This window comes from Stegodyphus dumicola, chromosome X2, assembly GCF_044657685.1.
Source record: "Stegodyphus dumicola isolate Sdum_Otavi_A_Nest chromosome X2, ASM4465768v1".
Lineage (NCBI taxonomy): Eukaryota > Metazoa > Arthropoda > Arachnida > Araneae > Eresidae > Stegodyphus > Stegodyphus dumicola.
Window position 1 is genome coordinate 102122092 of NC_140781.1, and position 17415 is coordinate 102139506.

Sequence of the window (17415 nt, forward strand, 5' to 3'; positions counted from 1 at the left end):
GAATCGGTGGGCTAATTAATTTTGATTTCAGCTCTTGGAAAGCATTTTCTTGTTATACTTTCCACTTGCACTGTGTTTTCTTCTTCGTTAAATCCGTTATGCTTAACAATTTCTGGCAATGGCATATCTGTAGTGGCAGCAGTTTTGTGCGAATCAAGAGCTATACCATCCTTGGTAATGCAATTTGTACCTAAATATTTCACATTTTCACAGCAGAAGTGACACTTCTCTCGGAAGACATTGAGCTTGAATAACAACAGACGTTGGAAAACTTGTTCTGAGTCAGACAGATGAATATGACAACGCAAACTCATTATTTAGTCCAGATCGGAACCTATATGTCAATCTAGAAAAGGTGGCAAGAGCATTTCTCAATCCGAAGGCCAATCAGGTAAATATATATGTACCAAAAAGGCAAACAAAAGCAGTCTTATTTTTATCTTCTTCAGCGACTTTCACCTGATGACAACTTGACCTCAAGTCAGTAGTTGACATATAAGGTGTGGTTTTTGCTTCATTGAACTAATCGTCTATGCTTGACAAGGGATAAGTGTCTGGAACGGTTTAAGCATTTAGGTTACGATAGTCAATGCATAACCACACTTTCCTGTCTGGCTTGGGAATCAAACCACAGGAGAGGCATAGGAGCTTTCAGATTCTTTTATGCTACCTTGTTTTAGAAGGGAATCAAGTTCCTGTTTCAGCAGTTCTTTTTTACTTGGTCTCATCCAATAAGGAGGGACTGAAACAGGGGGGCTGTTTCTTGTGTTAATGTGATGTTCAATGAACGGAGTGGCTTCTCCTCCTACTCTTTAATTAGATACTACTCTTTAATCTTAGACACTCTTTAATCTCCTACTCTTTAATTTTTCTTTACTCTTTAATCTCCTACTCTTTAATCTTAGACAATTTTATATTTGTTAAGCGATGCAGCAGTTGCCAGCCGTTGGGATGTAGTTAATTGTTGTCCTTCATTTTCCCGTAGTTGGCAATTGTTTACAGCAACTGGGGTTTCTGCCAGTGCCTGGGATTGATGTGATTTCACGATGCTCTATTTCTTCGAGGTTCATCAGAAAAGTTCCATTTATTTTCAGTAAGATTTAAAGTAGTTTTACCTTTTTGAAGAAAGTTGGTTCCTAACAGAGTGGAGTTATTTTTGGTATCAGGCAACACAAGGAGGAACTCTCTGCCTTCAAGAAGAATGATTTATTCGGTGCGAACTACCTCTTTTTTAGATACTAAACTATCAACGAAGGACACCTGTAATGTTGTCTTTTTAAATACTGTATCTTGTTTCTGCAGAATATGATAGAGGGATTCACTTGCGATTGAGTGACTAGCACCATTGTCGACGAAAGTTGTACGGGAAACACCTCCAATACTAATTCTAAATACAGCAGTCCGTGTGGAAGATAAACAGGATCGGATTTGGATCAGGCCAAAATTAGATGAAATCTTTGGGGGGTTGCGGTCTGGACATTTAGACTCGATAAAACCAGTTTTTCCGCACCCAATGCATATTAAAGGAAGTCGGTTTTCCTCTCTTTGCTACTGACCACGATTTGAAAAGGTTTTACAAGTTCTATGAACGTCACTTGTTCGATTTCCTACTTTGGGTTTGCATGGATTAGTCGCTTTGAAAGAATAGTTCCGCCTCTTAGGGAGTTGAGTTCTGAAGTTCGTAATTTTAACACGTACAGCTTCATAATCATTCAATTTTATTACTAATTCAGATGAACTCTATATTTTTCTCCATGTATCAATAAAATGTTCCTTAACATCATTACTGACTCTTCTTTTAAACTGAACCGTCAGGGCAAGTCTTTGAGTGATTTAAAGTCTGTAACATCGAGGCTATGTAGCCACTCTTCCGGATAACTGCTTAATTCATTACCAAAGTCTTTTCATAAGGACCCATGCTGTCTTTGGTGTGTAAGTCTAATTCGAAATGATTCAGCATTTAATTTGAATCTTTGGAGCAGAATCTTCTTGATGTATGAATAATCTTCTAATTTGTCCTTTGTTTTTCTTTTTGTTTTTTAAAATAATTTGTGAAATGTCAATAGGCAGAAGAGGAAGGAGATAAGTGATGTAATCTTTTTGTTTTACATTAACTTTCTCACATCGTTTTTAAAAAATTTGCAGGTACGTTGCAATGGCAGAAGTTCCTGTAACTTTAGGGTTTAGGTGTTGAATATTTTTTTCAATAGCTGCATTTGAAGCAAAGGTGGCATAGTTAGGATTTGAGCTAGCAGCTGCCAGGTTTAATTCTAAACGTTCCAATTCTAACAGAAGTTCTTGTCTTTGGCATGTCTCTAGATCGTTGCTTTCACGGTCGTCTTGTTGTAATTTCGATTAAAGTTTCTAGAAGATTCCTGGTAAAAGCTTCATCATAAGTGTAAGATTTGACTATAAGATCTTTAAGGTCTATTACTCGCGTGGTATCGTTTACTGTGAAATCCACTTCTGTAGCAAGAGTATGTAAATCCTCTTTGCGCGCTTTGGCAAGGTAAGCCATAATTGTAGGAGGGGTCAATGAGAGGGGAAAAGATGAAGTTGAATTTGTTGTTATTTCGGTGGTATTCACAATAGAGTATTTTTACATTTACAGTATTTTCAAATTAATAATTATACCTTTAAGTAAAATGTGTATACCACTATTAAACAGCCTTTATAAATGTGTTACTCGCAAAATTATCATATCTAAACTATATAAATATAATAAAATACCCTTATAAATTCAAGTTGTATCCAGAAAATGACATAATAATTTGCTATAATATTTGTTTACTTCATAGCAAAACATACATAAATGTTATGGCTTTCGTCTATGGATGCCATTTTTGGTGGCGTGTGTTGTTGCTGTAGATATAACGATGATAGCTTGGCTCTGTAATATTAACATTTTTATTTAACACTAGAAAAATCTATATATTTTAACACACGTTTACTGATACACAGTCACAATGATTACAGTTCGCACGGTAAGCATTTTCCACATAGGTGAAACAACATGAAAGTGAAGCGGAAGAGAGTTGAGCGCGTGCTTCACCGACGGCAGCCAGGAACAGAGTAGTCAGTCCGAATTTTCCCTAGTGGATAAGGCTCCTCTAGGCTATATAGGAGCCTTACTAGTGGAGAAGAGGGAGAAAGCTGGTAGCGTCCTCTCTTAGGCCAGTGGACAAATAATAATAATAAAGAGTTCTCCACAATGTGCTATCATAAACTTTTATTTAAACTGAATTCTTCTAAATTTTAATCTTAAAAAACATTGAGCAATACACAACAGTAATTCTTTTACCTTAGTTAAACACCTCAGTTCTGTTTTATTCAAAACTATTTCCTTTCATTTTAAGAAATATATTTAAAGGCATTCATCAAAGGAAAATAATAGTATTTTCTTAAAGTACACTATAACCATTTGCTCAAAATATTCGTGAAAGATAAATCAACAAGTACAATATTTTATTTTACGTAGGATAAAACACTTATTGAATAGTAACAGCACTCAAAGGAAACGAAATAAAATATAATCAAAAGCCTGGACGTAAACACAGCATAAATCATCTCAAGTCTAATATTCCGCGTGGGGGGGATCTGCCCCTGTAAGTTAGAATCGGAACTAATAAATTCTAATGAGAAACGTCCGCGAATATATTCAAAACTTTATCATTAAAATGCAGTATTAATAAATCAGATTTCAGTAAGGAATTTACATTTGCTTTAAGAAGCGGCGCATAATAAATAATCAGTTTAAAAGAATTTTAAACTCATTAAAAACAATATAAAAAACTTATCTTTTTAACAATAATTTAAAAAGAAACGTATCTGCTTCTTTGAAAGTGTCCATTCGATGTGCTAGTAGCATGGTACGAGAATTTTACTTCGAGAATTAGTTTCAAAAATTATTTTAACGAACAGTCTACACCTAAAAACAGATTGAGCCGACCGTTGTTATCCCACGTGAGCATGGATCAAGGAAACAGAACATTTTCAAAATTCGTGATGTAACACTTCAAAATTGATTCTGGCACTTTTTCGATATCAAAATTGTGAAATTAAGTCCTTTAGTCTTTTTATCTTTTTTGATTGAGGAAGGCAGATTTTTTTTAACAATTCAACACTAAATTTAACTCTTTGCGGAACCCTCTTTTTGGTGATAATAATTCATCTTTGATGATGTGGAGATAAAGGCATTAAGCCTATGACCCTCGTAACTGAAACCTTCCTTGATCCTTGGTGGTGTTAGTGTGTTGACAAAAGCAGAAGCTAATAGAGTTAGTATTCCTGTGAATGGAAAAAAAATCAACTTCGGACAAAATGGAAATTTCTGAATATTTGACATTAGCCATCTTTTCCGCTGAAAGTCATTATTTTTTCCCCGTCATTTCCTCCCTCTAATTCATCCATTTTCTTCCTTTAGGTATAAGGCTCCTATATACCTAAAGGAGCCTTAGCTCCATCTTTCTTCCATTTTCCCTTTCTGTAAAAAGTATTTTTTTTTAATTCATTTTCAGTAGTGCTGTCTTAACAGCATTATGGGCTCCTATAAAAGCCAATGGACAAAGGCCTCTACGACAAAGACTCACAGAAATGAAACGCAAATTAAATGTAAGTAGATTAGCATGTGGCCTTCGTAGGGCCTCCTGTCCAAGTATCCAACATGACCCTGATTATCAGCCTGTATGTTTCCACTTCTTGAATAGGTCGAAATTTCGTATTTTTGAAGAAGCAAAAATTAGCATCAGCTCTGTTGCGAGCGACTGGTTCACATTTTTAGCTAAAACCTTTGTTTTCATTTGTATGCTTTCCACGTGATTCTTTTAATTTCAATGCTTTTTCCAGTGGTTTTTCTTACTTTCGTTAACTGGACTTCTATTTCAGATAGCTACCCATTAGTGACTAAACGATGAAAACCTTTGAAGAAGAAACCTCTGAATGAACTTTAAAATTAGGAAGAATTCAACTTTACATTCATGCTAGTTTTATTGATAAATAAAAATAAAATATCAGTAATAAAATTCGCTTTGTAGTTTGAGAGAATTCACACAAGTTTTTCTTTATTTAGAGTTAAAAATATTCTGTCATTGAATTCTTAAAATTGCTCTTCAGCTAAGTAATAAAAGGTAATAGAAAATGCAAGAAAACAAGGAAACTTACGAGGAATTCAAATTTATTTGGGGACACTCATTGCAAAAACTTATTTGTTCATAATTTTTTTCTGTTATATTTGGCTAACTACGAAACTCAATCCTGGATTTAACCTTTAGGAGAAAAAATAAAAGATTTCGCCTTGATTTTATTCTCCGTTGTTTATACGTGATTACGCAACTGTGATCAAACAGTTGGCAGCGGTGTTTAATTTTCATGTGGTGATTGTTGTTATTTTCTGTGAGAAAGTACAGACAACGTTATGTTGTAATGATTCTTTAATTGCTATTTAAAGAGGTTGTTTTTTTAATATGATTATAAAGAATTTGACATTTGTTTTGTTGTAGAGAAGGTATGTTATTTATTAAATAAATTATGAATATGTTGTATTATCCTCTCAGTTTATGTTTATGTAACATAGACGAGGTATTTTTTATATTTTGCTTTTGAAGCAGTTTAGTCTGTTTATTGTTCAAGTCTATATTTCATTTGTTCGAGTTATATTTTACCTCTGTAGTTTTAAGACTTTAATGTTGTAGAGTTTGTGAAAACTTAGTGAAACTGTCATCTGTCATTATCATTATCGTAAAGGAAAAAAATTGCAGCGAATCATGCTATATTGATCCAGAATTGTTTAATTTTTCTTTTGAGGTCGCTGCACATTTTCCTTTATTGTAAAAGGTTTTCTTATTATTGGTGTTTCCAGAGCTCACTGAATAGCTGTATTTTTAAGCTGTTTTGTAGTTTAGTTTGTTTCAGGGAGCACTGTAATTATATTCGTACAGGTTTTCGAAGTATTATTAAGCCCAAGTTTGTTTTTGCAATCTTATGTTGTTGGTATCAATTTCTAATTTTTTGTAAATTCTAATAAAACTAAGAGTAGGTTTCAGCAAGCATACACACTGTATATGTGCTTTCATTATTAAAGTCATTTTTTTCAAATTTTTTGTTTAAAAGTAATTGGAAGTGTGTTTTAGTGACAGACCCAACAGATTTTTTTTTTCAGTGCTTTAAAACTTCATTCTGTTTGTTTTATTTTATTCTTTTTGTCATAGTTTTGTATTTAAAAACTGTCAATCACTGAATGTTATGCACTGATTGCATAACCCAGTATAATATAGTATTTTTCAGTTTGCTAGTAAGCAGATAAAATATACTGTTAATTAAATAGTTCAGTAAAACATACTAACGGTGAATTTATAAAATAAAACAATTAAATAAATATGTATTACTAAAAATAAAAATAAATTATTATTTAATTAATGTTTAACATACGTACATAACACATATTTGGTGCAGGAAGCAGTTATTACAGGCAGTGTTTGAAAAAAAAAAAAAATCTGCATTAGTTCGCTGCTATGTTTCGTTATTAACCTTATAATATGACTGTACATTTTTTCTGTGGGGGGGGGGAGGCATTTCTGTATAGCAGATGAGGATGTCTGAGGACTCATTGCTTTTGAATTTATGAATAATTTTACGTTCTTGTTGTGCTTAATCATTGTAACATGTGTGTAGGCTGTATTTCAGGGAACCCTGTAGTGTTTCGTTGTAATTGTTAGATAGCAAGCCAATGCATTTTCTGTTCTAGTTAAAACTAGCAGGCCAATGCATTTTCTGTTCTAGTTAAAACTCTGCAGGTTTTAAAGAGAGCAGTTTGAAAACTAAAGAAAAGAGCAACAAAGCTATATGCCAGGGTTGGCCAAACTTCCTGTCAGTAAGAGCCGTACGTTTGAGAATTCAGGAATGTTCGAGAGCCGCATCTAGATTTTTCTAAAAGCCACAATTTCATATTTACATCATTATAGAAGTAGTGGAGGAGGTTTGAAATAGAAAGAAACCTCTGATAACTTTGTAAAAAGTGTCTAAACTAATTAATTACTTCCTTTTGGACACTGAATAGTTTTAGTTTACCATATTTCATACATATATTTTATATGCATAATGAGCCACACAAATTGCCTACGAGAGCTGCATCAGGCTCGTAAGCCACACTTTGGCCACCCCTGCTATATGCTATGGTGTAAGGGAAAAAGGCAATACTATTTATGTTCTGTTGTTCTGTTTATGTACTTCAAAAAATATATGAGAAGTTCTTGAAAATAATTCTCCTGAAATATGTATTATTAAAGTACATATTGTTTATTTTTTAAAATTTTCTTTTTGTGAACAATTAAGATTTATATATTTGAGTTAGGAAAAAGTAGTTAGTAATTATGGAAAAAAGTCATTTTTTAAATCATGGAGGTTGGTATGTATATAAAGGATGTTCTGAAGCAAACTGTCTCATTGCATGATCAAGCTGGCTACGTGCACATACAGTGGATGGACAAAAATATGGAAACACCTTGTGAAATGCATGTTTGAAAAGAAAGATTGATTTTAATGAAATATGTAGGTAGTGCTGGCGTTTTTGACAACTGACGCCACCTATACAACTTCGTAAATGTGCTAAACAGTTCAGTTGTTGTCGGAGTACTGTTATGTGAGGTTGTCATTGCATTATGTCAGAGTTAAGAGACTTCGAACGTGGGCAAATTATTGGAGCAAGTATGGTAGGTGATTCCGTAAGCAAGGTAGCCGAGGTGTTTAGTGTTTCAAGAGGTACTGTATCGAAGATTTATTCCGCATATTTGAAAAGCGGAAAAACATCATCTGCTAAATCACAGCGCGGACGAAAGTGTGTCCTGAGTGATCGTGACAGACGATCATTAAGGGCAATTGTGACGAAAAATAAGAAGACCACAGCTGCAAAAGTTACTGCTGAAATGAATGTTGTGTTACCGAACCCTGTGAGTACCAAAACAATTAGAAGGGAGCTTCATAAACAGGGAATTGCTGGCCGTGCTGTAATTGAGAAGCCACTCATCAGTGATGCTAATGCCCGTAACAAGAAAAGGTGGTGTTTAAGTCATAAAACCTGGACTATAGAGCAGTGGAAGCGAGTAATATGGTCTGACGAGTCTTCTTTCACATTGTTTCCCACTTCTGGCCGAGTTTACGTCTGGAGAACGCCATCTCAAGCCTATAATACAGACTGCTTGTTGCCAAGAGTGAAACATGGCGGGGGTTCTGTTATGGTTTGGGCAGCCATATCATGGTTCTCTGCTAGCCCCACGATAACTGTGTCAGGGCGCATGACTGCCAAGACTTATGTGAACATTTTTGCCGATCAAGTTCATCCCATGGTACAAACTTTGTTCCCCGATGGTGATGGTGTCTTCCAAGACGACAAAGCCCCTGTTCACACAGCTGACATTGTCCAGGACTGGTTTTCTGAGCACGAGGATGAGTTTTCCCATCTCCCCTGGCCACCACAGTCACCAGACTTGAATATTATCGAACCTTTGTGGTCTACATTGGAACGGAATGTGCGTTCTCGTTGTCCACCGGCAACATCGTTATCTGAACTTGCCACCGTTTTGCAGGAAGAATGGTATAATATTCCCTTGGCAAACATACAGGAACTGTATTTATCCATTCCAAGAAGACTGCAAGCTGTTTTGGATGCCAACGGGTTTCCTACACCATATTAAGCAAAGAAACATGTTTTTTTAAAGGTGTTTCCATATTTTTGTCCAACCCCTGTAGGTAACTCATTCTTTAGAAGGATATCTAAAAGATTCAAATTATATGAGTTTTTATGTAGAGATTTTTTTAGCAAAGTTGTAATAAGTATACAATTATTAAACAGAATTCTTGATGTTCTTGCTGTAGTTATCTGGCTTCCATAGGCTAGATGTTGATCATTCTGTAAATCTGTGAGCATTAGATATGTATAACCTTGAGTCATTAATTTAAGCATACATTTTTATGAGGGCATATCAATTTCTAAATCTATGATTTTTCATAATTCTTACTATGTTGTTAAATATCTATGACATAAAAAGTGAACTGTATAGGGTGATTAAAAAATATGTAACAAAAATGTAAAGCTTGGTAGAGAGGACTCAAATAAGCAAAAAGGGAACAATTCTTGAGTGCTTCCTTTGAGCAGCTGTTACATTTCTATCTGCAACAATCAGACACGGATTAATCCTTGTTCAAGCTCATCAAACAATTTTGGAGAAGGACTTAAAGCAGCAACCTGTCTCCCAAGGTAGTCCCAAAGATGCTGTATGGGATTCAAGTCTGGTAATTGAGCTGGCCATTCCATCCGCTCCATACCATGACCCTCAAGATATTCTTCAGCAACCCGAGCTCAGTGCAGTTACACATTGTCATCTATCAGAAGAAATCCAGGAACTACTCTTATATGTGCCCTCAGGTCGCCAACTATCTGTCTACATTTTGAATTGTAAGCTTAAAATGTCTCCAAAAACGCGGTTTTCGCACATTCAAAAACCATGTTTTGAAGACACAATTTAAGCTAAAAATCCGAAACAAAAACAAAAAATTTAGATAGCGAAAATGTAAAGTTTCTAACCAAAAATATTTGACAAGAATCCATGTACACAGCAATGCATTTTAACTTAAAAAAAACTACAAATTGCACATTCTAGGCAGGGAAGGAATCTACGAACTACGCACACCTCGCTTCAATAAATTAACATAACAACAATAAATTTCAAAGAATACCATGTACACAGCATTCTGTTTAAACTTAAAAAAAATCTACGAACTGCACAATCCAGGCATTGCGCACAAATCAACCAAATAAACTAAACTAAATTACAAACAATTAAAAAAGAAACAATAACAACAGAAATTCATACTAAACATCGAACATAACATTCTACAAAATAAAAACAGTAAAATAAAATGCACTTACCATAATGTATTCCTGAATAAAATTTCGCCAGTCACACAACGTTTCTGAACAATAGTGCCACGATTTTGCTATATCACATGTCTTTCTGAGATTCAAAATTTCGAAAGTAATTATAAAAACTTCCTCCAAAGTTAACATACTATACGAAAACTACAATCCAAATCTTAAACTCCGTTGACAGGCGCAAACTTTACCAGCAACCATTTGACTGCGAATCCACGCAAGAACTATCAGAAATGCCCTTCTTTGTCTGAGTTCTCATAGCAGCTCCGCATTTTGGACTCCGTTTTAAAAGTCCCGCAGAAATTCCAAAAATACACTTCAATCCTCATAAACACACCCGTGAACAAAAGACTTGTTAAGAACTCCAACATCGTACCTTTTAATGCTAAATTTACTTTCCACAAAATTTAAAATATACGACTGAAATCTTGCCATCGCGTCTATCATTGCAACATAGGCCATTTCAAAACACACACGACACGAACCAACGAGCAATTAAACAATTCCAGCAAAAGATTTTTCAACATCAACAGGGTTGCCGTATAACATGCAACCATGCCAAAAACCAGTACGGAACACATATCGCCACATTTGGTGATATTAGGGCGCATATAAGAGTAGAGCTGAAATCCAGTACCTATAGCAGCTGCATATGGGAGGACATATTGATCAAATGATCTCGTCTCGATATCTCACCCCGATTAAAGTTCGTCCATGGAATACATGCAGGTCATTGTGACCACTGAGAGAGATCCCAGCCCAAACCATTATTCCACCTCTGTAACTGTGTCATTCCACTATGTGGGACTGGTTGTATCTGGTGCGTTGTTCCCTCCGGATCAGCTGACGATCTGAATCACTGCATAATGTGAACCTTGCCTCGTATGTGAAGAGAACAGACACCCATTGTTGACTTGTCTAGGAGATGTGTTCTCTTGCCTAACGTAAATGGGCACCTCTATGTCCTTGGGTCAAGGGGACATAAACAAGTGGTCGTCTTGCACACAGACCTGTATTGTGTAGGCTTCTGCACACTGTAGTAGTTGAGGTTCTTGTTCCTGTTGCCTCTAAATTATCTGCCATGAGCGGAGGCACGGTAATATTACTCCTTCTTTGGACCGAAAGAACTAAATAACGGTCTCCTGCAGGTGTTGTAATTCTAGGTCTGCCTGGAACATATCTCCTAGACCTCGAATTCAAGCTCATTCCATTGCTGGTGGACCACACTACGAGATACATTGAGATGTCTAGCAGTATCAGCTTGCAACATCCCCATTTCCGTTCATCTGATTGCCCGCCACCTCAACGAATCGGTCAGATGACTTCTCCTGGACATTTATAGACTGTCCTGGATATTGTCAACAAAATTGCTAATGACAATTGAAGATCAAAACTCGTGAACAAAACTGGCACCTTCTGTCAGATGTGGCTTGATGATAATTTGAGAATAGATAATTTCAGATAATTTGAGAATTTGGCTATTTTTGGTAATAGTAACCAGAATTTTTTGTAGAGACGGAGAATTTGAATTGCTGTGTTTGGTTGCACATGCATAATGTTTTATGAAAGTCGTGCCTGAAAGTTTGCTTAGTGTTGTAAATAAGTATATTATTCGGGAAATGACTATAAGGAAGTACATAAAATGGAAGGAATGGATTTATGGCTTTTTTGGATGCTATTATACGTATTTATCCGCTATTAACAGCAGATGAGCCGAAACGACCAGATATTTAATTGAATTGCTTATGTGAACGAGATGATGTTGGGAGGCATTAAGGTATGGGCATGAAGAAAAGGTACATTAAATAATTGATGTTTCATTTAATTTTTGTTGTTTAATGTTTTTAATGTTAGGAAATATGTATTTTTGGTTATTTGTTCGCATCTGTGTGTTAAGACAGTGGCAAATTGTTTCTGGTTAACATGATAGTTTTAACTTTGTTTTAGCTGTCTGATTTTGTTTAAGTGAAAATAGATCAATGTGTACATGGAGAAAGTGAAATTAGCACACAATGCCTAGCTTGTGCAATTCTCTGATTTTTTTTTAAAGTTGTAATAGGTCAATGTGTACATGGATAAACTTACATTAGTGAGCAGTGCCCAGTTTGTGCAATTCGCTGATGTTTTTTAAAGTTAAAATAGGCCGATGTGTACATGGGCACTGAGTTTGTGTAAGTGTTTGATTTTTTGTAGGGGTGGTGCCAATGTTGGCACCAAAAAGGATCAGCACCATCTTGGAATTTGTGCTAATCCTTCGTGCTGCCAATCTTGGCGTCAAAAAATCGGCGATTCACTAGGCGGAACCATAGAGTAAAGATTAGGTCATTGAATAAATTATTTGTGTGTGTCGGTAGCCATTTTGTATCTTGTGAAGGCTGAAATGTAACATTTCCAGTTTCTCACCAAGGTTGCTGTAACACAGAAGTACTGTATTCCACTACAGCTTTTTATCACTGCTATGATCATAGACTGATTTAGTATTGTTGGTATTGCTATTTGAAAAAGTAGCTCAAATGCTTTTTCATCATAAGCTGCTGCTCAAAATTAAGAGAACTTTCAGATTTGGTCAATTATCTCCTGAACTGATAGGCAGATTTTAATAAAATTTGGTCTGGGCATAGGTTCATATAATACAAAAAATATACCCTACATCTGTCATGATACACATGCATGATCGTGAATAAGGCTCATTGGGGCAGGCAAGTCTAAAACAAAGTTTGTAAGATAAAACATAAAAGGCGTCCAATGGGGATAGGTCCCCTCTAGTAGTCACACTGCTGTCACAAAGTGAGTTCACATTGGAAATGAGGCAGTTTTAGAGTCCATATGGCAGTTGGTTCTATTCGTGCAGCAAATTCTGTTCTGAAGGGATCTGCAAGAGGGGAGGTGAATTCCAGTTGCCCTCTTAAGAGTACCTGTGCCTGAGACATGTTCTGTAGGCTTTAAATTTAAAGATTTGGTTACAGCTTATTCTTTTAATATAAAAGAAGTAATAGATGCTACAGAAAAAAGTTCATGGCATAGCAAATTATTTATATTAATTAGCATTTATTATGAAATGGAAAACCTGGCATTAGTAATTTGTAAGAAACAGTATAGCTTCGGCAAGATCTTTTATAAAGGTCTATAGATCCAATTTGATGAACTTCAGAGCTGAAAGGAGTCTTCCCACACTGACTTGAGTAGGAGGAAGTGCTGTTACTGTTAGGGCTACTTCTGTTAACTTTTCGGGCTAGATTTTTACAAGTTCTAAAAGAAGTGTCTTGCAAGAGCAATCATATTTCTCTAATCATATTTTCTTCAAAGGCCGTAAAGAAATTTTGTTTGTATTTTTTCATTTTTATATCTAAAGGCTCTTGGTTCTTTATTTTCATTCACTTTACCTAAGCCTTTTCAGTATTATCCAAATATTTGTCAAAAACTAATTCTTCACTGGAAGAGAATGATAAGTCTCAGTTGCAATGTCTGCAGAACGTGCAGAAATAATGTTACTGACATCTTTATCTGTGTAAAGCACTGGGCACCCAATGGAATGATGTGTTATCGTAAATCGAAATATATAATATCCGTACAATGCATGAATGTAGTGTATGCAACTAAATATGTAAATCATGCAACAGAAGCCCCTAATGAAAGTATGTACATTATGTATTATGGGTACTGAGCATATTTCCACACAGCGCTTTTGCTTTACGCACACCTTACTATGTCTCATATGTTTCTTCTATGTGCAATATTTGCATTTATGTGCTCTACGTGTTTCCATATGTATTCTATGTGTCATGATATGTATTCTCGTGTGTGTTTTTATGTCTTTATGTTACGTAATTACGAGTGTGTTTTTATGCTTTTACATTTAATTTTGTATATCTATGTGTTTCAGCTTATATGTGTGTTTTAGTGTTTCAATGCTATCCTTTATATTCTTTTTAAATTATTTTGTGTTATTAACAATGTCCTATGTAAAATCTACTTGACATCTATCCCCTGTATGGCCATGTAAACTCCCGGTGCAGCCTTACGGGGCTCCAGCGAGTTGCTTCTTCGAGGTAAGGGAGGACGTGGGACATATGCTTGTTTACCTATGTTATACGCCAGGCGTCCCCGTCCTCCGTCACCTGTCACCTGTCTGCAGTTTGACTATCCTGATTTGAATACTCCATTTGTTTTGAGAATAATTTCATTCTTAATGAAAGTTCATAGAAGGCTTTCTTTGCCTTTTTAATTTGTTCGTCATCCAACAAAATTTGGTGTTTTGGATCTACATATATTGAACTCGGAAAGATCTCACTGTATAGCAAACTACACTGGTTATCATAAATTAAGGAAAAATCACAATAATAGCGATAACTCCTTCAAAAATAAGCCGAGTAAAATTTGAATATGTTGCCAAGTAAGAGTAGCTGAGTAAAACTTCCATTATGCAAATTAGTGGTGCTGCACTCGGAATATGTCATCTGCGAGGAGCATAAAAGTCCATGTTTCAGAGCAAGCCCACATATTTCACTGTGACATCAGAAATCTGAGATAGCCGATTTGTAACAATGATCTCCAGGCATCATTTGCTCGTAGAACTACGATAGGAAGCCATTGGGAGACTAGAGGCAGGACAAAGTCAAACAGAAGTGGCCAGATGGCTAAATGGGAGTCCTTCTGTGGTTCATAGATTTTGGAGGCAATTTCAAATCGCATATTCGTCACCTAGGAGGTTCAGCCAAGGACGGCCAACTGCTACGATGAGCGCCGATGACCGATATTTGACATTATATGCACTCAGGAATAGAACTGCTACTCTGAATCTTCTTAGATCCTCCCTTGCTGCAGCCACCGGAAGGTTGGTGTCAACATCAACTGTACGTAGAAGGCTTCATGAAGGTGGTCTGTATGCGAGGCGAACAACCATTTGTGTGCCACTCAAGTCACGCCATAGCAGAGACCGTTTGCAGTGGGCACGACAACATGTCCACTGGATGCCTGAGCAATGGAGGGCTCTTCTTTTTACGGATGAATCCAGGTTTAGTCGAGAACGTGATAGTAGGCGTTATTTGATATGGAGAGAACCTGGAACCCGTTATCATTCGTCAAACATCCATGAAAGAGATGCATACGGAAGAGGAAGTGTCTGTGTTTGGGGTGGCATGTCTTTGGGTGGACGCACAGACCTACATGTTTTTCCAAGGGGAACCGTGAATGCTCATGTTTATAGAGTTAACATCCTTGATGCTTATGTGTGCCTATATGCCTGGGCAATAGGTGATGCTTTCTTGTTACAGGACGACAATGCAAGACCACACAGGGCTCGCATCGTATATGATTATCTTCAACAGGAAACAATTATGCACATGGAGTGGCCAGCTGGATCCCCAGACTTGAATCCTATCGAGCACGTTTGGGATGCTTTAGGCAGACGTCTTGCTGCTCTCAATCCGCCCCCTCAGACCCTTGCCGCGCTTGCAACTGCTTTGCAAGAGCAATGGAGCTCACTTCCTATGGAACTGATACACCACATAATTGAAAGCATCATAAATCGCTGAATGTGCTGTATTGCTTCTATAGGTGATTATATTCCATATTGAAGGTACTTTTACTATAGCAAACTGACATCTTCGATTTGTTCATTTTATACACGTGCTAATTTCTATACTACCATAATTGTCGGGTAATTTCTTTTTATGTTATTTGATACCTTACTATGTGTTGTTGTATTGTGGGTAAGTTTAATAAAATTCTACATGTCACTTTTTCATTAATCGTGATTTTTGTGATTTTTCCTTAATTTATGATAACCAGTGTAGTTTCTCTTTTCTTCATTGAAGAAATGATTCCTTCTGCAATAAACCCTCCATTTCAGAAAGAACAAACATCACATTCTTTCATTCTCGCCTCCTGTTAATTCTTCAGATTGTAGCTTTTTTGTGGCTGTATACAGCGTAGAAAGAAGAGTTTCCAATTCTGCAAGATCATTCCACAATCTTTCTATAAAGGTCCGGCTATTAATTTCGAGGACTTGTGGAATAACTCAGAAGAAAAAAAGGTTAAACACATAGCCATTTAATATGATTCAAAGTAATCTCCATCAGCCATAATGCACGTCTGTGCTCGGCTGTACAAATTTTGGAAAGAAGTTTTAAAGTCCTCTTTTGGAATGCTCTTTAATAGTGATGTTGCAGTTTTCTTGATGACTTCGACATCCGGAAATCTTGTTCCCTTCAGCGAATTTTTCAGCTTAGGAAACAGGAAAAAGTTTGTGGGTGCTAGGTCTAGAGAGTATGGTGGATGCTGCATTTCAATGACACCATGCTGGGGTAAGAATCGCCTCACATGCAATGCAACGTGTGGGCGGGCATTGTCATGTAGCAGCAGCCAACTTCCATTTTGTTGAAAATGTGGCCTCACTCTACGAATTCGTTTTTTAAGTCGGTCAAGAACTTCTGTGTAGAACTGTCCATTGATAGTCATGGTAGGAGGAAGAAATTCATGATGAATGAGTCCATCATAATCAAAGAAAGCGATTAACATGACCTTGATTTTGGACTTTTCAAATCGAAATTTTTCTGCCTTGGTGAACTTGCAGACCGCCATTCGGAGCTTTGACGCTTGGTTTCAGGGTCATATTGGTAACACCAAGACTCGTCTCCCATGACTATCCTATCCAGGAACACAGGGTCAGCATCAGTGTTGTTGATAAGTTCGCCACATGCATCCAGTCTCAATTGCTTTTGTTTGCCCTTTAAATGGTGAGGAACGAATCTGGAACAAATCTTGTGTTTGCCTAGGTCTTGTGTCAAAATTCACCGAACTGTCTCTTTGTCCATGTTCAATTCATTGGCGAGTACTCGAATAGTCAATCGACGATCACATTTCACCATATTGTGAACTTTTTCAATTGCTTCCGCCGTGCGTACGGACTGCGGCCGAACTGTGTGCGAATCATCTTCGACGCATTCGTGCATATCCCGAAATCATTTAAACCATTCAAAAGTTCTTGAGTGGGATAATGCTTCTTCACCGTAAACTTGTTTTAACATTTCATAGGTTTCCGCAGCTGTCTTGTCCAATTTGAAGCAGAATTTAATGTTGATTCTTTGCTCCATTTTCACTTCGACAATAGGAATTTAAGAGCTACATTTTTAATGCACTTTCCACAAGAACCACTTACTTCAGAATAGCGCTGATTGCACTGCACATGCGCAAGAAAACGCTCTTTAATATGCAGTCATTAGGGCCATCTTCCGACTTTTCGTTCTTCTACAGTTATGTCAGTCTTGGAAATTAGTAGCCAGACCTTGTAGAAAATAACTATTTATTGATGTATATATTCCATAACTAAAAATAATAACTCAATTTTTCATTAAATCTTTTTTCAGTTCATCTTAATTTAATTTCAAATTCAAACTGTCCAACATAAGCTGGAGTCGGAGTCGGAGTTGACGTGTTTTTAGCGACTCCAACTGCGACTCCTTTTCCCTTAAAATCTGCCTAATTCCAAT

General features: G+C 36.4%; 2 protein-coding genes across 2 annotated transcripts in view; one reads left to right on the forward strand and one right to left on the reverse strand.

Annotated features, from left to right (window-relative positions):
* Window positions 1-5341: 5341 nt before the first annotated feature.
* The window catches only part of LOC118187670 (BTB/POZ domain-containing protein 10-like), a 270159-nt gene continuing 258085 nt past the window's right edge, over window positions 5342-17415 (forward strand). Inside the window, exon 1 of the mRNA XM_085809831.1 lies at window positions 5342-5503. The gene's annotated coding sequence lies outside the window, so the exon portion shown is untranslated. The remainder of the gene's footprint in view (window positions 5504-17415) is intronic.
* Window positions 15977-16507, reverse strand: LOC146992847 (histone-lysine N-methyltransferase SETMAR-like). The gene has a single exon (XM_085808809.1). The coding sequence runs from the start codon at window positions 16505-16507 to the stop codon at window positions 15977-15979; it is 531 nt and encodes a 176-aa protein (XP_085664935.1).